General features: G+C 32.9%; 1 protein-coding gene across 1 annotated transcript in view; it reads right to left on the bottom strand.

Annotated features, from left to right (window-relative positions):
- The window catches only part of NCAM2 (neural cell adhesion molecule 2), a 254,884-nt gene that overhangs the window by 192,379 nt on the left and 40,109 nt on the right, over positions 1 to 22,396 (bottom strand). The window contains 1 exon segment of the mRNA XM_063079012.1: positions 18,949 to 19,086. Coding sequence (XP_062935082.1) covers positions 18,949 to 19,086 — 138 coding nt within the window.

Below are 22,396 nucleotides of genomic sequence, written 5' to 3'. Positions count from 1 at the left end.
ACAAGAAGAATTGCAACCTCTTTTATTTTCTTCCCTATAAGTCTTTTAATTCTGTACCATTAACTAAGTCAGATAAGTATGATCTTAAATATATAACTGTCAAAAGTCAAGAAGTCTGATTGCATCCTAAAGTGTGAACTAATGTTCTGTGATAATTTGGGTATCAATCAAAAGAGTGCAGTTTCAAATCATATCAGTTAATATTTTTAATTCCTCATCTATTAATTCCTTAGAGTTAAAAAAAAAAAGAAAACAAAAAGCTCTGATCACATACATGTTAACAAGTTTAAAAATACTACCACAGATTTCTAGTTCTGGGTAAGTTGGAGGAACCCCAGGGCACCCTCTCTTTCCACTTAACATGGCTATAAAACTTGGATAGATTACATAGATAATCTGTCTAAGGACACTGATAAGTTAATAGTAGCAGGCATGTTGCTACAGGAAGGATAGAATTTGAAGTACCACAAGACAAACTATAAGATTACAATTTTTCTTCAGAATCACTTGGTCTGAATTGAAGGCAGCCAAAAAGCCAGAAGTGGCATTAACATTGCCTGATAAAGGTCCAAGAGAATCTTTACAGTTTGGACTGTATGAGCAGGAAGGAAATCTGCTGGTAATGTCATAGCATCAAAGGGAGGCCTGCAAGTACCTAATTTTCTGACAGAGGAGATTCTTATTTTTCTATTGAATGAACTGTGGTTCCAAAAGCGAACTCCCATTGCTTTTCTCCTTATTCCTCTGAGCAGTTGGGCCTAAATAAGGGCATAATTGTGGCAGACTGTGGTAAGCAAAAGCCCACCTTTCTGACCAGGGACTGAAAATTGGTGACCCAAAGAATAGAAAAGTATGGTGGAGATCATAGGGTAAGAGAAGCTTGGAAAAGCAACTACATCAAGTTATTTATGAATCTTTAGCTCTGCCCTGAACTTCATATGTGGATCTGATCTTAAATATTACCAAGACTTTGTGAATTGAACTGAGGGATAGACCACTACACGGTTCCTAAAATGGTCATTGGTACATACAGGACAGATCTAAAAAACACTGAAAAGGTTTTGAAAATAAAACTGATTTTGAATCCACAAAGAAGGCTGGTCAGAATATGTGATCTGATTCTAAACAAACTGGTTGCCTGCAAAAACAAACAAAAAATCACCATTCTATGTAAAATAGAAATAAGACCCAGAGTCTCATAATGTACTACTCAAAATCCATATATAATCTACATTTTTCTGATGTATGAAGAGCTAGGAAAATCTCATGTCAATAGGAAATTTCATTAACTTGTTGACACATGCTAGATTATCTAAAAACTATTTTAAAGCCATGTTCCAAAGAATAAGGGTGAACTATTTCAAAATAAATGGAAAGATGTAAAGTCTCTGCAAAAACATACTAGATACATATATATGTAGATACAAATAAAAGTAGTAAATATTATAACTAAATTTATATTAACAACAAAAAATATTTTTTGTATATAATGAATGGATATGCAGAGGAGTTACTGAACTTGAGAAATGACCAAAAGAAATTATCCAATCATCAAAACAGAAGATATAATATTTTTTAAAAAATGAACATAGCTTTAGGAACCTGTGAGACAATACCAAAATATCATTAAATCCAAGAAGAAAAGGAAAAAGAGAATTATGAATATATATATGTATATATGTATGTATATATATGTATATGTGTATGTATATATGTATGTATATATATGTATATATGTGTATATGTATGCATATATATGTATATATGTATATGTGTATGTATACGTATCTATGAAGCTAATATATGAACACTTCTAAATTGGCAAACATATTATCCACAGATTCAAGACCAGCTATAGTTTAACTCCAAACTTGATAAACCCATAGAAGTTTACGTCCAGGCACGTCATCATCAAACTGCTAAAAACTAAAGACATACAAACACAAAAAGATGCACTACTTACAGGAGAAAAATGATTCAAATTATGGACTTTGTACCAAAAGCCAAAGAGGCTAAAACAGTTTTTATATACAGCAAAAATACCCGTTAGAAATTAAATAAATAAATTCTCATTCTCAGATAAAGTAAAACTAGAATTTCTGCCAGCAGAACTAATCTAAAAGAATTGATAAAGGCACCTCTTCAAACAGAAAATAAATTTGATCAGAGAAAACATCAGTAATAAAAAAAGATCAGCAGAAACAGTAAATAGCTGAGTAAATATAATACGCTATTCTCATTTGAGTTATTTAAAATGTTTCATGGTTGAAATAAAAAATTGTCTGATGAAGTTTCAATTAATGAATTTATAATATAGAAGACAACTACAACATAAATAGGAGAAGGTATATGAATCTATGTAGCACTACAATTTCTACAACCCAACTGACATGATAAAATATTAATTCTAAGTTAAACAGGAACATTGAAACACAAGAGCAAACACACGTATACATACACACACACACACTGAAAATAGATATAATAAAATAGAATTCTAAATAATATTCACACAATCAAGAAGAAGGCAGAGAAGGGGAAATAGAAGAAAGGAAAACTGAAAGAACTAAAACATTTTTAAAAATTGCATATCTAAATTAAATGTAAATGGTATCTCATTAATAAGACAAATTGTCAGTATGGATAAAATATAACTCAACTATATGCTGTCTACAATAAAGTCACTTAAAATATAATGATATGATAAAAGAGGGCAAAAGTAAAAGAACAGAAAAAATATATGTTATTTAAACATTAATTTCAAAAGAGCTGGATTGGCTATATTATTAGAAAAGTAGATTTCAGAACAAATAAAATTATAAGATGTAAGAGGGACTATTACATAATGATGAAAAGGTGAATTCAGCAAGAAAATCTGACAATCCTATATGTGCATTCATCTCACAAAAGAGTTTCAAAATATATGAAGCAAAAACTAACAGAAGAGAAAGAAATGGACAAATTCACAATTACTCTTTGTGAACAGAAAAGGAAGAGCAAACTAAGCACAAATCAAGTGGAAGAAAATAATGCAAATAAAGGAAGACATCAGTAACACAGAAAACAGATAAAAAAAAAACATAAAAGAAAAGAAACCATTGCAGGTTCTTTAAAATATCAATTAAATTAAATAAACTGCTAGCAAGACTCACAAGGGAAAAAAATAGAGATAACACATTGACAATATAAGTATTGAAAGATGTGATTTCACCACAGAATACACAGACAGTAAAAGAATTAAACAAAGAATAATACATGCAATTCTTGCACATAAATTCAAAAATGTTGAAGGGACAGACCACCTCCTTGAAAACCAGAAACAATAAAAAGTCACTCAAGATGAAATAGATAATTTAAGTAATCCTGTAACTATTAAAAGAATATAATACATCAAGTTAAAAACCTCTTGACAGAAAATCTCTAGAACCAGATAGTTTATCTGGTAAATTTTACCAAACATTTAAAGAAGAAATAATATAAGTTCTATACCATATCTTCCAGAAAATATGAGAAGGAAATATTTCACAACTCATCTTATGAGGCCAGCATTATATTGATAATTTAACCAGTCAAATATAGAACAAGAAAAGAAACCTACGGATCAGAGATCAGTATCTTATGAAAGTAGGCATAGATATTTTAAACAAAATTATATAAAATAAAATCTAGCAATATATAAAAAGAATAATACACCACCACCAAGTGTTTTTTTTTTTCTGTTAATATCAGCAGACACAATACTGAAAAAAAATAATTTAATATATTCTGACTTATCGACAGTCTAAAGAAGAAAAATCATTTGATAATATGAGTTAAGGTTGAAAATCCATTTGTCAAAACTCAATATCCATTTAAGGTAAGAACTCCCAGCAAACTATGAATAGAAGACTTCCTTAGCCTGATAAAAGACATCTGCCAAAAATTTGCACCTAACATTAATATAAAGGTAAAGAAATGAATACATTAGCTATAAGACTGGGAACAAACAAGGAAGTCCCCACTCAGCACTCCTATTCAGCATCATACTGGAAAGACAACACAATACTAAACAAGTAAAAAGAAATTAAAGGTATATAGTCAGAATAGAGAAAATGAATCGATTTGCAGAACCTGGAAATAGTTTATTGTCTTCACTGAAAACCTAAGGAACCAACAAAATTATTGCTAGAGCTAATTATTGAGTGCAATATAGTCACAAGATTTAAGAAAAACATGCAAAAGATCATATTTTTGTATAGACACTAGCAATGAACAATTGGAAAACAAAATTTAAAAAATAAAACCAAGTATAATAGCTCCAAAGATATCATACAAAATTTATGTATGGAATGTAAATGTTGGAAACTACAGGAAGCTGATTAAAGTAAAAGAAGACTTTAATAAATGGAGAAACATACCGTGTTCAAATATTTGTAGGCTCCAGATAGAAATAAAATGCTGTAATCCTCCAAAATTAGTATAGATATTCTACACAATTCTAATTAAAATCCCAGCAGGGTACTTTTTTGTGGACAAATAGATACTGAAGTTTAAATGAAAAGCATATTATAAACAAATCATAATTTTCAAAACTTTTTGTAAAAGAACAGTCAGAGAAATCATACTGCTTATTTTTAACACTTAATGTAAAGCTATGTCAATTTCAACAGTATGCTATTGGTCCAGTTACAGACACTATATCAATGGAACAGAAAAGAGAGTTAAGATAGTGCAGAAATAGATTCACACAATGCAACAAACTGCTTTTTTTTTTTTTTTTTTTACCAAATTCAAAGGCAATTCTATGCAGAAATGACAGTCTTTTAAGAATGATTTTTAAACAATTGGATATCCATATGCAAATACACAAACCTGAACACAGAAATCACTCCTTATACAAAAATGAACCCAGATAAATTGTAGACTTAAATTAAAAATGTAAATGTATACAACTTTTAGAAGAGAGCATAGGAGAAAATCTTTGTGATTCATGGTTAAGTGAAGAGTTCTTAGACATGACAACAAAAGAATGGTCCAATAAAAAAAGATTGATAATTTGGACTTAGTCAAGATTAAAATCTTTTGTGGTCAGAATGAATTTAAAAAAAGAGAGAGAGGGCCGAGCCCGTGGCGCACTTGGTAGAGTGCTGTGCTGGCAGCGCGGCGACGCTCCCGCCGCGGGTTCGGATCCTATATAGGACTGACCGGTGCACTCACTGGCTGAGTGCCGGTCACGAAAAAACGACAAAAATAAATAAATAAATCACACAAGTTTAAAAAAAAAAAAAAAAAAAAAAAAAAAAAAGAGAGAGAGAGAGAGAGACAGAGAGACAGAGAGAGACAGAGAGAAAACAAGACATGACTATACACTTCCTAGAAAAAAATCTACTTTAAATGTAAAATAACATTTAGGTTAAAATTAAAAGCACAGAAAATTTTATACTATATATACTAATGGAAAAAATGCTGGGTTAGATATAGTAATATCAGTCAAAGTAGATTTCAGAGCAAAGAATATTATTAGAAACAAATAGAATTATTTTCTAATGATAAGACGTCAAGAGGACACAAGAATTCTAAACATTTGTTTGTATAATAACAGACCTTCAAAATACATGGAGAAGAAACTGATAGAACTGCAAGGAGAAATAGACAAATACATAATTTTATTACAGATTAAACTCTGTTTCTTAAAAACTTATAGGGCAAGTAGACAAGACTTTAAAAAGGATTCAAAAGAGTTGATCAACAATATCAATTGACCCTAACCTAATTGATGATTACCAAAACTCTAGCTAACCTCTGTAGAAAACACATTCTTTTCAAGTGCAAGGGGAATATTATTGAAAAGATTTTAATCAAAAAAGTTTTTTCTCTGACCACATTGGAATCAAATTAGATACCTGTACTCCCATGTTTATCACAGCTCTATTCACAATAGCCAAGGTATGGAATGAAACTAATTGTCTATTAATGGATGACTAAATCTAGCAACCCCATTGCTAGATATTTATTCAAAGAAAAGGAAATTGGTATACAAAGGAAATATCTGCACCCCCATGTTTATTGTAGTACTATTCACAATAGCCAAGATATGGAATCAACCTAGGTGTTCAACCAGATTAATAGATACAGAAAATGTGGTGTGTATATACACATTGGAATACTACTCAGCCAAGCAAAAGAATGAAATCCTGCCATTTGTGGCAAGATGGATGAGCTTGGAGGAAATTGTAAGTGAAATAACCCAGCACACAAAGGGAAATACCACATGTTCTCACTCAAATGTGAAAGCTAAAAAGTTAATCTCATAGAAGTAGAGAGTAGAATAGTGGTTACTAGAGGCTGGTAAGGGTTGGGCAGGGGCTGCGGCGACAGGGTGAGGGTGGCCAATACATACAAAATTACAGCTAGATAGGAAAAGTACATTCTAGTGTTCTATAGCACTGTAGGAAGACTGCAGTGAGCAACAATTTATTATAAATTTTCAAATAGCTGGAGGAGCGTATTTTGAATGTTCTCAGCACAAAGAAATTGCAAATGTTTAAGGTGATGGATATTCTGGTTACCTGATTTGGTCACTGCACATTGTACAAATGTACCTAAATATGACAATGTACCCATAAATATGCATAATTATTATGTGTCAATTAATAAAATGAAGAAAGGGGAAAATAAATTTTGCTCTTCACATTTAAAAAAAAAAGAGGAAAGAAAATAATTACAGAATGTTATCTGTCAAATCACCATATATCTAAAAGCTAAATAATGAAATTCTAAATATCCCATGGGACAAATAAGAAATTAAAAAGGAAATTACAAAGTCTTTTGAACTGGCATAAAAACAATGGAACAGAACAGAGAACCCAGAAATAAACCCAGCTACTTACAGTCAACTGATCTTTGACAAAGGTGCAAAGAACATACATTGGGGAAAATACAGCCTCTTCAGTAAATGGTGCTGGGAAAACTGGATATTCGTATGTAGAAGAATGAACCTATACCCCTACCTCTTGCTATATGCCAAAATCAACTCAAAATGTATTAAAGACTTAAATGTAAGACCTGAACTATAAGACTCCTGGAAGAAAATGTAGGGGAAATACTTCAGGATGCAGGACTGGGGCAAGACTTTATGAATAAGACCCCCAAAGCACAAGCAACAAAAAATGAAATTGACATAGCTTTACATTAAGTGTTAAAAATAAGCAGTATGATTTCTCTGACTGTTCTTTTACAAAAAGTTTTGAAAATTATGATTTGTTTATAATATGCTTTTCATTTAAACTTCAGTATCTATTTGTCCACAAAAAAGTACCCTGCTGGGATTTTAATGAATAAGACTTTATGAATAAGACCCCCAAAGCACAAGCAACAAAAGGAAAAATAAACAAATGGGAGTACATCAAACTAAAAATCTTCTGCACAGCAAAGGAAACAACCAACAGGGTGAAAAGACAACCTACAGAATGGGAGAAAACATGCAAAAACCATACATCCAACAAAGGATTAATATCCAGAATATACAAGCAACTCAGAAGACCTCACAGTAAAAACAACAAATTATCCAATTAAAAAATGAATAGACATTTTTCAAAGAAAGACATACAAGTGGCCAACATGTACATGAAAAAATGCTCAACATCACTAACTATTGGGGAAATACGAATTAAAACCACATCGAGATACCATCTCACCCCAGCTTAATTATCCAAAAGACTGAGACTAACAAATGCTGCTGAGGATATGGAGAAAATGAAACTCTTCTACACTGTTGGTGGGACTGTAAATTAGTACAGGCAACATGGAAAACAGTATGGAGGTTTCTCAAACAACTACAGATAGATCTACAGTACAATCCAGCAATCCTACTTCTGAGCATATATGCAAAGGAATAGAAATCATCATGTCGAAGGGACACCTGCACTCCATGTTCATTACAGCTCTATTTACAATAGCCAAAATTTGGAACCAACCTAAGTATCCATTGATGGATGACACTGATGGATGAACTTGGAGAAAATTACATTAAGTGAAATAAGCCAAGCACAGAAAGAAATACTGCATGTCCTCACGCATAGGTGGGAGTTAACAAAGAAAGAAAGAAAGACCATATTAAAACATTGAATTTTCAGAAGGAGAGAACAGATTTAGTTACTAGGGGTAGGAAAGGGGGAGGAGGAGGGGAGATCAGGAGTAATTGGGTAAGGGACACAAAAAGTAATTACAATTCGTACTGATGAATGTGCTAATAATATTGATTTGATCATTGCATTCTGCACACAAATACTGATAGTATTTGACTCTGTACCCCATACGTATAAATAAAAATAATTTAAAAATTAAAAAAGAAATTACCATAGCAAATAATAAATAAGTAAATAAAGCAGTATATATGCAAAAGTCTTGAGCACTAAATGCATACATTAGAAGAGAAGAAAGGTTTCAAATCAGTGTTCTCAGGTTTCATCTTAAGAAAACAGAAGAAGGTCAAATTAAACCCTGAATAAGCTTTCAGGCTTATAAAAACTAAAAATCAAACTGCAAATCAATAAAATAGAAAAAAGAAAAACAAATAGAAAATCAAGGAACCCAAAAATTGATTCTGTGAGAGATCACTCTAACTGATAAAACTCTAGCCAAACTGATAATAAAAGAGGGAAAGAGAGGGAAAGAGAGAGAGAGAAAAAAAAGAGAGAGAGAGAGAGAAAAGGGCACAATGAGAAAAGAGAACATAAATGCCATTATTAGGAATGAAAACGTCAACATGACTATAGATTCTAAAGATATTGACAGAACAGTAAGAGGATATTGTGAACGATTTTATGCCATTAAAGTTAGCAACTTAGAAAAAGTGGATACATTCCTTGAAAGATATAAACTAACAAATTTCATTTAAGAAAAAGATAGACTGAATAATCCTTCACCTATTAAAAAATTAAAATACTGGTTTATTTATTTTCATTTTTATTATTTATTATTAGCATATTCATTCTTACAAATTGCGATTTTTCTTTATGCCCTTTACAATAAATAAAATAAAATAGTAGTTTAAAATCTTCCCATACATGAACTTTAAGACTTAACATGACTTTACTGATGAATTCTGCTAAATATTTAATGAAAACATAATTCACAGTAAGCACAAACTCTCCCAATATAAAGAAGGAAGCTCTAACCAATTTATTTTATAAGGCTAATATTACTGTGATACCAAAATCAGACAAAGGCATAGCAAGAGAAAAAAGCTGCAAACCGATATCCCTTACGAAAACAGTTGCAAACATTCTTAACAAAATTTTAGGAAATTAAATACAAAAATACATAAAAGAATAACACAACATGGCAAAATAGGTTAACAAGATTGGTTAACATTCAAAAATTAAATAACATATTTTACCAAATCAGCAGTTAAAAAATATAAACCATATTATCATCTCAGTAGATTCAGAATGGAATAAATTGGCAAAATCCAAAATTCATTCTTGATAAAATATCTTAATAATCTAGGAATAGATGAGCTGGACCTATCAAGTTCTATCAGTATCAAGTTCTATCAGTATCTCCAGGGATACTCATATGGCTGGTACTTGAGTTTAGGCCAAAGTAAGAATTCTGGAATTTTCGATGAACTGAAAACTCCCCTAGCAACCCCCAAAATCATTTTCTGCACTGAAAGTTTGTACCTGACTGAAATAATTTTTGAAGTCTGGCTTGATTACTTAAGGGCCCCAGCTGAGAGAGTCTTTGAGGTGCCTCTCTCAGATTCTGGATCAAGCTGAAAATAACAGCACCATCACTTGTGCAAATGGGGCCCTTGGGAATCATGCACATGGGGGTAGTTTCTTGAAATCCTGATGCTTACTTGCATTCTGTTCATCTTGTTGTAACAACATATCCTTTCCTTTAAAATAAAACATTTGCATGAGATACTCTGGGGAGTCTGATGAGTTCTTTTAAATACCTGAACTTGGGAAATTTTTGCAGAAATGAACCTAGTATTAAGAGATCTCATGGGAGAAAATCATTTAATAAGGCAGATGAAATTAAGAATTGCTTGCTAGAAATGATTATTGGACTAAGTCTTATAGGACAAATGGGAATCAGCCTGGCCAGAGAGAGAGAGAGAGGGAACCATATTTTAGACAGAGATTGCACAGTCTTTCATCTTAGTCAAATTAAGTGTACCTGCAGGAAGGAGAAAAACAAACAGTGCTTAAGAAGATAATCCAGTAAAGGGAAGTCATTTTAATCACAATTGAGTGGCTATTCAATTTGTATCTAACTTGAATTGAATGTTCTCTGCTTCTTAACTATTTTTACTTTATAAACACACATGCTGTACATACCTATATTTTTATTAAAAGCCACAGGACGTGACACAAACAAAAAATGAAGGCAAGAGAAACTGGTCATAAGTAACTTTAAATGTGAATAAAATATTAACACTGCTTCCTAGTTGTCCTTTAGTGCAGCACATTTTGAAGAACAGAACTCACAAATGTCTCTCCAAAATAATTTAGACATTAACTGTCCTGAATGGTTTTCATCTCTATACTGCCAGATTGTATCTTGATGGTACCTTATACTTTACTGATTGATTCTATAAAATGTTAAAAATTTACATTTACATCTCTATATTCCTTAAAGTTTTTTTGTTTGTTTTTGTTGTTGTTGTTGTTGTTTTCTCCACAAATGACAGGATTCACTTCTGTACATATCAACCAAATGTTAGAGAAAAAAATAACAAAGGCCAATTCCTACTTGACTAGCAGAAGACGAGAAATGGGTAAATTCAGAGTGGTGATCTGATTTAAACCATGAGAAAATCCCGCCTTCTCTTTTAATCAGGGATTAAAAGTAGTGTGGTATTGAAAAGTGAATATATGCTTTCTACAGACTTTCAAATGTGATATTATGGCATTAAGTGTACTTAGGGAAATCTGAGTAAAAGAGAAATAAAGACTGAAGGAATGGTAAGGGACTATGTTAACTACCCACACCAATCACCTATGTGGAGGAGAAAAGCAAAGAAAGATGTGCCTAGATCTGTATGGATGACCCATCGTCTTTATCTCTATCTATCTATCTATCCATCTATCTACGTATCTATCTATCTATCTCTATCAATCTATCTGATTTCTATAATCTGAATATTTATAAAATAAAGGTTAAATAAGAATTAAGATTAAAAAATCATATATATATATATTTTTTTTTTCTTTTCTTGTATTCCTTGATTGCTAATCTTTGAAATTTGATGGTATCACAAGGGAAAAAAATATTTGAAAATATTAGAAAATACTCTGGTTTTGGCAAATGCTTAGTTATTGACCCTTAGGTAAATTATGTATTACATATTATCTATCATTGCTACAAATTACAAGTTCTCTCATTACTTGCAGTCATTAAACTGACTTAAAATATCTGTCTTCATGGTTGATTCAATTATATTATTGATATAAAAGAGGCTAGTTCACTGTCATATTTATTTATAAATGCTTTACATTATATGGCATTGCCTACAAGTTAAAGAGAAAATTCTGACTTTCCTTTTCATTTATTATAAAAAGAAAAGTATTTTTCCTCATTTTTCTTGACCTCAAGAAATGGTTGGAAATAGGTACGAATACAAAATCACTGCCTGAGGGTTACTAAGATAACAGAGTGCACTATACATTCAGACAGCCACTTGCACAGATATCTCTGGCCATTATCATCCACTGTTGATTTTAATGTTCAAAGGAAGACTAAAGATACAATTGCTTTAAAATTATACTATTAGATGTTTTTCATCTAATCTCAATTGTTCCTGCTTCCATTACTCCAAATTTGAACCTACAGTTAGTAAATTATTCTTCGCAAATTTACAAAAGATTCAGAAAATAATGGATCATTATACCTCAGAAGAACATTTTATAAAAATAACCCTCTCTTGGCTGTATTTTAATTTTAAAAGTTATTTCTAGATCTTCCATCTATATGAACATTTTCTGAGAAGTAATGAAGTGCATTATTTAACTAACGTCTAGAAATCAGGTGGTGGGAGTATACAGGGGGTTAAAGCAAGAGAGATGATACTGATCCTCCTTCAAAGAGTGTATTCATGCTTCGTATAAAAGTGTGTGCATATAATGTAATTATCTAGTTAAAAGAATTCAGAAATTTACAGAAAAAATGGACAGCCAAATCAAGTGTGACATGATGACTTTCCTTCAAATATGACTTGATTATATACCTTCCTCTCCATTTTTTTGTCCTTTAGTACAGGCCCTAATTATTTCTTACTTGAACTCCCTTGATCTCCCTCATCCATCCTTCCATGAGTTTTCTTGCTCTCCAGGTTACTTGTTCCTCAATGGTAGCTCATTTCACCACATAGTAGAATAAGTTTTTAATTGAGCATCCATAGTCCTCCAAGATCTGTCCTTACCTGCTTTCCAGCCACAACTTCTCCTAATCCCCAAACCAAATTGACGCCATCATTACTCTCTGCCTGCCCTGATATTATATTCCAGTAACAGTTACATCATTGAATTTTTTCACATCTCACACTCTTTCTGCTTTTGCAGGTGCTGTTCTGTCTGCAATATATCTCTTTTCTCACTATTCTACTGAATAACACTTTTTCATCATTAGATTTATCGCAGATACTAAGGAACTCTCCTCTCTTCAGCTACATTTGTACTCCTTCTTATTATGTAATAGTCTGTGAATATCTATAAAAAGCTGCACTTGTTACATGCTTTTGTATACAGCTGCCCCTTTATTGTTTAAAAGGACATTAGTAAAGTGTATTACTTTAAATTGTTGAGATAAAACTGTAAGTTTCTTGAGGAAAACGGTAGTGTGTTAGACCTGTTAAGATTCCACTGTGTTATCATAGTGTGAAACATATACCAGCACTTTGCATATACCTGTTGAATAAATATATGAATGCAATATAAAGTAATTTTGAAGCTATAATAAAAAATCATCAGTTAAATTACGAAAATTTTGATAAGGTGGTAAAAAATCACAATAAATAATCATCAGCATCAGAAAGTAACAGCAGAAGATGTCTAAGGGACTCTCAGGGAAGTAATTTCAGAAGCACTGCTAGGTGAGATGATGCTTAAATTGATTGTTTAAGAAGGAAAAAAGCCACTGGCATTACATTTGTCTGCTTGTCTGTGATAACAAACAACAAACAAAAATCTCTGTGCTTAAAAAATATGCTTTATTTTGTATTCATGTTTTGTGTCTGCACCAGCAAATTAGCTGTGACTCTGTTCCTCATGTCTTTATCATCATGTCCAGGATGAAGCAGAAGTCCCTATTTGAGTCAAGCTAATATTGTGGCAGAAGGAAAGAACAAGAGAGTAAGGGAAAACATGCACTATTTCTTTAAGCTTCATTTCAGCCATGGTGTGTGTTATGCGTATATATACATGCCATTGGCCAGAACAAGTCACATGATCAATTGGGTGTATAATCCTCACATCGGAAGCAACATGCTGCACATGGCAGTGGGCAGTGATGTATAACCTTCTTCAAGGGAGGGACATAAATATTTGTGGAAAACAATACACAGGCATTGAGAAACACAGTAAGAAAGTCATAGAAGAACCTGGCAAGAATGTCTTTCAACTAATTTTTGAAACAAAAGAGTATGAATGGGTAGAAAGGAAATGTGAGGGGAAATTTGGAAAGAGCAGAACTCCCTACAGAGCCAGGGTTTGACAAGGAAGTAGTGCATGTGAAGAAAGAGCTGACTGGAATATTTGGCCAGGACTTCAGTATACTAGAGGAAAAAGGAGATGGATGGAAGAGCATCAGGATGAAGATCAGATCAATAACAGTAAAAAATAGTGGCAATTATGACAGAGAACTTAGAATATAAATTAAGAGAAAGGACACAGAATGAGTAAAATTTTATAACTGAAGAAATCTCAAATAGTGTAAATAAAAGTAGTGTTTTCATTTTATTGTTGGTATTTTTTCAGCCTCAAACTTTTCATTGAAACATCTTTAAGAGGTTTTATATCCTGCTATTGTGCTGAAATCATTTATCAATTCCAACAGTTTTTTTGTAGAGGTTTTAGGCTGTTCGATATATAGGATCATGTCATCTACAAACAGGGACAGTTTGACTTCATCTTCTCCAATCTGGATGCCCTTTATTTCCTTCTCTTCTCTGATTGCTCTGGCTAGTACTTCCAACACTATGTTGAATAGGAGTGGTGAGAGTGGGCATCCTTGTCTAGTTCCTGTTCTTAAAGGAAAAGCTTTCAGCTTTTCCCCATTCAGGATGATATTGGCAGTGGGTTTGGCATATATGGCTTTAATTATGTTGAGATACTTTCCCTCTATACCTTTGCAGGATACAAAATCAACACACAAAAATCAGCAGCATTTCTTTTCTACAATAGTGAACATGCAGAATGAGAAATCAAGAAAGCCTGCCCATTTACAATAGCCACCAAAAAAATGAAATATTTAGGAATTGAGTTAACCAAGGAGGTGAAAAATCTCTATAATGAGAACTACAAACCACTGCTGAGAGAAATTAGAGAGGATACAAGAAGATGGAAAGATATCCCATGCTCTTGGATTGGAAGAATCAACATAGTGAAAATGTCCATACTACCCAAAGTGATATAGAAATTCAATGCAATCCCCATCAAAATTCCAAAGACATTTTCCTCAGAAATGGAAAAAACTATCCAGACATTTATATGGAACAATAAAAGACCATGCATAGCCAAAGCAATGCTGAGCAAAAAAAAAATAAAGCTGGAGGCATAACACTACCTGACTTTAAGCTATACTACAAAGCTATAATAACCAAAACAGTATGGTACTGGCATAAAAACAGACACACTGACCAATGGAATAGAATAGGGAATGCAGAAATCAACCCACACACTTACTTCCATCTGATTTTTGACAAAGGCACCAAGCCTATTCACTGGGGAAGGGACTGCCTCTTCAGCAAATGGTGCTGGGACAACTGGATATCCATATGCAGGAGAATGAAACTAGATCCATACCTCTCACCATATACTAAAATCAACTCAAAATGGATTAAGGATTTAAATATACACCCTGAAACAATAAAACTTCTTAAAGAAAACATAGGAGAAACACTTCAGGAAATAGGACTGGACAAAGACTTCATGAATACGACCCCAAAAGCACGGGCAACCAAAGGAAAAATAAACAAATGGGATTATATCAAACTAAAAAGCTTCTGCACAGCAAAAGAAACAATTAACAGAGTTAAAAGACAACCAACAGAGTGGGAGAAAATATTTGCAAAATATACATCTGACAAAGGATTAATATCCAGAATATATAAGGAACTCAAACAACTTTACAAGAAGAAAACAAGCAACCCAATTAAAAAATGGGCAAAAGAGCTAAGTAGGCATTTCTCTAAGGAAGATATACAAATGGCCAACAGACATATTAAAAAATGTTCAACATCACTCAGCATCCAGGAAATGCAAATCAAAACCACACTGAGATACCATCTAACCCCACTTAGGATGGCTAAAATCCAAAAGACTCTGAACGATAAATGCTGGTGAGGTTGCGGAGAAAAAGGAACTCTCATACATTGTTGGTGGGACTGCAAAATGGTGCAGCCTCTATGGAAAATGGTATGGAGGTTCCTCAAACAATTGCAGATAGATCTACCATACGACCCAGCTATCCCACTGTTGGGAATATACCCAGAGGAATGGAAATCATCAAGTCGAAGGTATACCTGTTCCCCAATGTTCATCGCAGCACTCTTTACAATAGCCAAGAGTTGGAACCAGCCCAAATGCCCATCATCAGATGAGTGGATACGGAAAATGTGGTACATCTACACAATGGAATACTACTCAGCTATAAAAACGAATGAAATACTGCCATTTGCAACAACATGGATGGACCTTGAGAGAATTATATTAAGTGAAACAAGTCAGGCACAGAAAGAGAAATACCACATGTTCTCACTTATTGGTGGGAGCTAAAAATTAATATATAAATTCTCACACACACACACACACACACACACACACACACACACACACACACACACACACACACGGGAAAACCGGGGGCGGAGGTGGGGAGGATGTAGCAACCGCAATTGCTTGAGGTTGATACGACAAGCGGACAGAGGGGACATTGTTGCGGCGGAGGGGGGGAGGGAGAGGAGATGGAGGTTTTGGTGATGGGGAGCAATAGTCAGCCACAATGTATATCGACAAAATAAAATTTTTTAAAAAAAAAGAAAAAAAGAAAAAAGAAACAAACAAACAAACAAACAAAAAAGAGGTTTTATAACAGAGCAGTAATAAGGGAAAACTTTTAAAGAAGTTCAAAATTGAAAAAGAGCCAGTAAGCAGGGCAAGACTCAATAAAATTGGAGTAAAATGATTTTTCTGGCTGCAGTCAAGGCAAAAATGGGAAAAAGGAAGCACAGATGTCTGGTGGTATTAGCCAATGCATACCCTACACAGGGTCCATCCGTATCTTTCAGAAGGAAAATTAATTGATGGTTGGTTTTACAAACATTGTCATTTTAAAATAAAGAGGTTCTAGGAATTCTAAGATATGGGAGTTCATGACCATAAAAGGAAAATGTGACTAAAACAGTGTAGTTGAAGTAAAGGAAGTCAGATTAGGATGTGTAGTTGATTCTGTTAGGAGAAAGTAGGATGTGGGAAGAGGATGATTTGCCTTTGGAAGGGTCAGCCTGACATGGACAAAACAGGGTATGAGCTTCATGATTGATCTGAATGGCACAAAATAGCACATTTGGTATTTATCTCCTTATGGATCCTGAAATAAGTATAGAAATATAGAACTAAATGTTCAGATTTGAATGCAGACCATGATGGACTTAAAGATTCAAACTTTGTTAATTGGATTCATGTCTGAATTATCTTTCTTCCTTCAAAATGGATGTAATACAAACATTAATAATCTAGTATGGAAACAGGTTAAAACAGGCTGTGAATGAATTAAAGAATTTAGTAATGTAAAACTTACAATCACAGAATGGATAATAAAGAGTTAACATACGATGCCTGTCAGATAACATTTCCTTTTTCCTATCATATTTGAATTAATATCTGGGTATAAAAATATATATATATAATTACTTATGCATATGGATATATAACAACATGTAATAATAGCAAATACTTATATAATGCTTCCTATAAACTTAGCACTTTTTAAAGAACTTTACATGTGTTAATTTATATTATAATCCCCATTTTCATAAGAGAATACTGAGCACAAAGATTTGCTCATGTTGAAGTATACATATATACACCACCATAAATCCTTTTAGAAAGAGTGTGGCATGCAGGTAAGTCAGTAAGTAACAAACTAAATAAATACTGTGTGTTATCTTTGTTTATTGTATATAATAAAGAGAGAAAGAGATAGAGATGCATATACATATAGTTAGATATTCCATATTTAATCCTGTCCTTCATGCACTGAAATCTTTCTCTTGAACAGAAGGTCAAATCCTCCACTAGCTATGGCATCCTTAATAAATACTGGACTCTGCACTCCTAAAAAGGAATCTGAAAAGCTAAATCTCCCCTGAGGGCCTGGGTTTCTATTTGGCTGAAATAAGGTTGCTTATGGCAGAATACTTAGGGAACGGGCTAGACACAAAAGGCTTCCTATGCCATCAGAAGTTTTAATTCTGTATTGAAGGTAAAGGGAAGCATTGAAGAATTATTATGGTCAAAAGGTTTGGTGGAGAGGATGGTGAAGTTGTGAGATTAAAAATAGAGAAACCCAGTGTAGCATTTCAAGAAAAAAAAAAAAAATTGGAAAGACAACACTCTCATGGAAATCATGATGATAGAGAAAGTAGAATATATTTGAGAAATGTTAAGAAAATACAATAAGTATGTCTTGAAAACAGAGTAGATTACCGAAATGGAGACATCTATGATAACTTTAATATATCATACAGAATGCCATGCTAGCACAGGCAGGGAATATAGTAAGAGAAGCAAGTTTAGAGGAAGAGATGTCATCATTATTTCATAAACTTAGTTATTAATGTTCATTAATAATTGAAAAGTTAATCTTATAAATTCAATTATTAAATTTAGAAAAAAATGAAAATAATGTCAAAAAATTAATTTCAGCAACAAGCAATTCATGTGATTTAAAAGTAAAATCTAGTATGATACTTTACTACGATTCATTTGACATTCTTTTGACAACTACAAATCCAGCAAAAGGCAATTATTTCTACACAGACTGAAAAGTGTGGTGAGGATGACAGCCTTAAATAAGTCATGGGTCCTGTCTTGAGGCTGTAACACAACGTAACAGATGCTATCGAAAAGGGGGAGAAACTTCCCCAAGGCATAGAAGATGTTTATTAGGGAAGTCTTGACTGTTGAGTTTACATGGCTGATCTTTTAATAAACATATTGATAAAATGAAAGAATAATTAATAATTATAAATTAGTAATTAAGTGATAGATATACTAAGCACCCTGATATGATCATTGCACATAATATGAATGTACCTAAATATCACATTATACTCCATAAAGATATACAATTATCATGGGTCAATTAAGAAAAATAAAATGAGGGGTAACAAAAAAAGAGAGAGAGAGGGAAATAGAGAGTAGAACAGTGGTTACCAGAGGCAAGGTAAAGGAAGGGGAGGGAGGGCAGAGGAAAGCTGGGTAGACTGGTACAAAGTTACCAAGTTACAGGTAGATAGGAAGAACAAGTTCTCATGCCCTAGGGTAACCAGAAAAGAGGATCTTGAATGTTATAACAACCACAAAGAAGTGATAAATGTTTAAGTGATAGAAATGCTAACTATTCTGATTAGATCATTATACAATATATGCATGTATTGAAACAACAAACTGTACCACATAAACATGTACCATTGAAAAAATAAAATAAAATAAAATAAATGTACAAATGACTGCTTACCATTAACAATAACAATGATATCCCGGAAGTCAATTTCTCCCCTGGCCTCCACTCTTCCTTCGCACCTGTATATACCTTCCTCACTTTTATTAATGTTGAGAATCTGTAGATTATTGTTTGCTAACATAGCGAACCGACCTGGAAAGTAAACAAGGGGGAGAAAATGCTATCAGTAATTGAAGGCTGAGTCTAGTGTGCTCTAAATTGCTAAGAGTTAAAATATGTCACTTGTCTGACACTATCAAACTTTTCATCAACAAATAAATTCAAATTTGAAAGTAAAATGTAATTTCATGACTTCAGTTTTTCCATTCCACATTGCCTTGTTACATCTTTTTTCTAGAATACACTCAAGAATTTATATCCACATAAAATGGTTAGGCTCTTATTTTCCCCTTGGTACTTTGGATGTAGAACTAATACACAAAAGAACAATGCAGTGAGATTAAATATTGCAGACATGAAAAATTTTGATTGCAAATCTGTAGCAATTGGGGTTGAAAAGGATTAGAAAATTTACTGCACATCCTTCTTCATACAATAATTAAACAAATAATTTTGCATATCCTGAGGAGACAGTTAAATGACATAATATTCAAGTCACATAAAGATAAAAAATGGTTATATCTTGAATTTATTTAAGGTTTTTGTTTTGGATAAATGCAAGATAATTCATTTTAAGAATAAGTAGATTAAACTTTATAAATTTAATTTCTAGATTCTGTTGCATATGTATGTGTATATGCACATGCATACATACAAAGATAAGCTGGTATAGATTATGCATTAAGTGATTGCTGAAAGTAATCGGCTATAGAATTCTCAGATGTCTAAGCAGCATCTCAGCCTGACCTTATTTTCCATGTCTCGTCTCGGTTTATAATTATCAACATTTTGTTGCAGCGCTAAAACCTTTTCATATCATGGAAAGAATGCTTTTATATTTAGTCGTATTTTGAAACATGTTGTACAGGAAATATCTTAAATGTATTAATTAATACATCTATAGAGATCGTTGATCGCCACCTATTTGCTGGATTCTGTATTTGAGATACAATGGTGAATTAGAGAGACGCAACTTCCTATCCTTTTTGGACCATTTAGTTAAGTAAAATGTCATTATTTTAAGGTACCCGGCTCCTAGGATATCTACAGTGTAGAGGTTACTTTTTGGACCTGACCAATGTTACTGCTCTTCCTTATCTGCTGGCTTGGTGGAGATATTTAGGAAGTCATTGCAGCCACATGTGAAAAAGGCAAAGCCTCCACCAACCCGAATTGCTGAATAAATGAATGGGGTAGAATCCTACCGCTATCCCTGCTGCCAATTGCTCTTTGCATGAGTGAGAAATACACTGCTATGGTAGTAAGACATTTGGATTTTGGGGTTATCTACCACAGCAATTCCTTAGTTAGAGTCAACAAATTTGGGCCAGAAATAACAAACAGAGGAGTCATTAGCCTATATAAATAGTTCTTAAAACAGGACAGAAATGGTTACTTGTCATTTAGGAGATAAGTTATAGGGAATGGAAACGTGCATATTTAGAGGTTCTCTCAGAGAGAAAATATTGATTATGCAGCATACTACAAATACTACAGCTACGGGATTTTTAGCCTGGGAAGTATAAACAGTTCCATAATGTTTATTTCTTCTTTTGGTTGACCCTAAGAAGAGAGACAAGAATGTTTATGTACATTCTTTCCACTGAAAAACTAAAGCACAAAAATAAACTTTTCTCACCAAAGGAAAGATTAGGGGAAAAAAGGCAATCCACAAGAAATTTTAAAGCATAACTTACAAGAAGTCATCAAATAACACAGAACTCCAGAAAATTCATAAACTTTCAAAGTCAATTAAAAGATCTTCTATTCAAGTGTGTGGCTAAAAATTAAAATGAGAAGCAATCATAAAGCAAAACAAGTTCAAAATTAGGAGGTGTGCACCTAATCTCACCTATATCACAGTAACATTGTATTTTCTAACTTACAAAAATAATTATCATCCTTTAACTGTAAGGCTTTTTAGTGGTTATATTTTATTTGAATTAAGGAAAATAGTAAGGGGAAGCATTATTTTAATTAGAAAGGCAATGTTTGATATAAAAAAGAGAACAAGTTAGAATCACATAGTACTCTTATTTGATGTGCATAAGTCAGCATTTCTTCTAATTGGAAAATTTTACTTTCAAATGGCCAGTTTAATGCATTTTTCTACTACCTGAAAGAAAATTGTTAGAACTTTAGGAAAACAGTAAATCTAAACACATGCTACTATGTATGCTTATGTATATAACCATTTTTCCATGTAGAAAACAAACTGAAAATTGCAAATCAAATTTCAAATGTGTGTGTAAAGCCCATGGACTGTTGTTAGCAAACTATCAAAACAAAGCACATCATTAATATGTTTTCAGAAAACATTTGAAAAGTGGACTGCTTCAATCAGTCATCCATGTGGATATTAAAAATACTTAACTATTATAGATTATCTGTTTTTCACAGTTATACAGAAACACAATTTTCATTATCAAAGTAGGAAAAGTACATGAAATCAGATAATATCCAATAAGTATCCTCTTTATGCTTCTTTAACCAAGTTCCATAACTATCTGTTTAAGTTTTCCAGATGTACCTACTTAGAAGAGTTAGAAGAGCATGTCTAAATTTAGTTCAATATCTTCACCTAATATTTCTCATCTGGCATTCTCTGCTTCTGTCTTCACATGTCTTTACAATATCTTTCCATGGAACTAGTTGCCCAAGACAAATTACATGTTACGGAACTCTGTGCAAGGGAAATTCCATGAGCCATCTTGACATCTCCATCTCCTTCATTCTACATACCTGATCAAACCCGTGTCCTATCACTTCTTTCTTTATCATTATTTGATCTAAGTCTTCTCTCTCAGCAATTATTATACTAGGTTCTGAGCTGTTCTCAGTGTCTGGAGTTTTGCCTTGACTCCCATCCAATTCATTCTCTTCACTGACATACTAATATCCTTCTCAAATACATATTACATTATGTTGCTGTCTTGATTAAAACCCTTCAACAATGTTCTCTTTAAATGAATTCAGACTCCCTAACAGAGATGTCAAGGCCATGTTGACTTGGCTCAGCCTTCCTTTCCAGATTCCTTTTTATTAGTCCTTTATTAACAAATCCTAGTTATTTTTATCAATTTGTGTAAGTATTCAAGTTGTACTTATTCATAAATTCTAGCTACAATGAACTTACTGCATTTCTGGAATGAGCCATCCATGCTGTCTTTCACCTCTGATCTTTTGCCCATGGTGTTCTCTCTTCCTGAAAAGTCACCCTTTGGCTGGCTAATCTCTATTCATGTTTAAAGTAACGTTTTTCTCCTGGCTGGCAACTTTGACACACTCCCTTTACCTAACTAGTTTAGGTGTTCTTTCTTTATTATCCTCTGTTACTGCACTT

Source organism: Cynocephalus volans, chromosome 1 (assembly GCF_027409185.1).
Source record: "Cynocephalus volans isolate mCynVol1 chromosome 1, mCynVol1.pri, whole genome shotgun sequence".
NCBI lineage: Eukaryota > Metazoa > Chordata > Mammalia > Dermoptera > Cynocephalidae > Cynocephalus > Cynocephalus volans.
The sequence above is the reverse complement of the archived record's forward strand: the minus strand, read 5'-3'. Positions and strand labels throughout refer to the sequence as shown.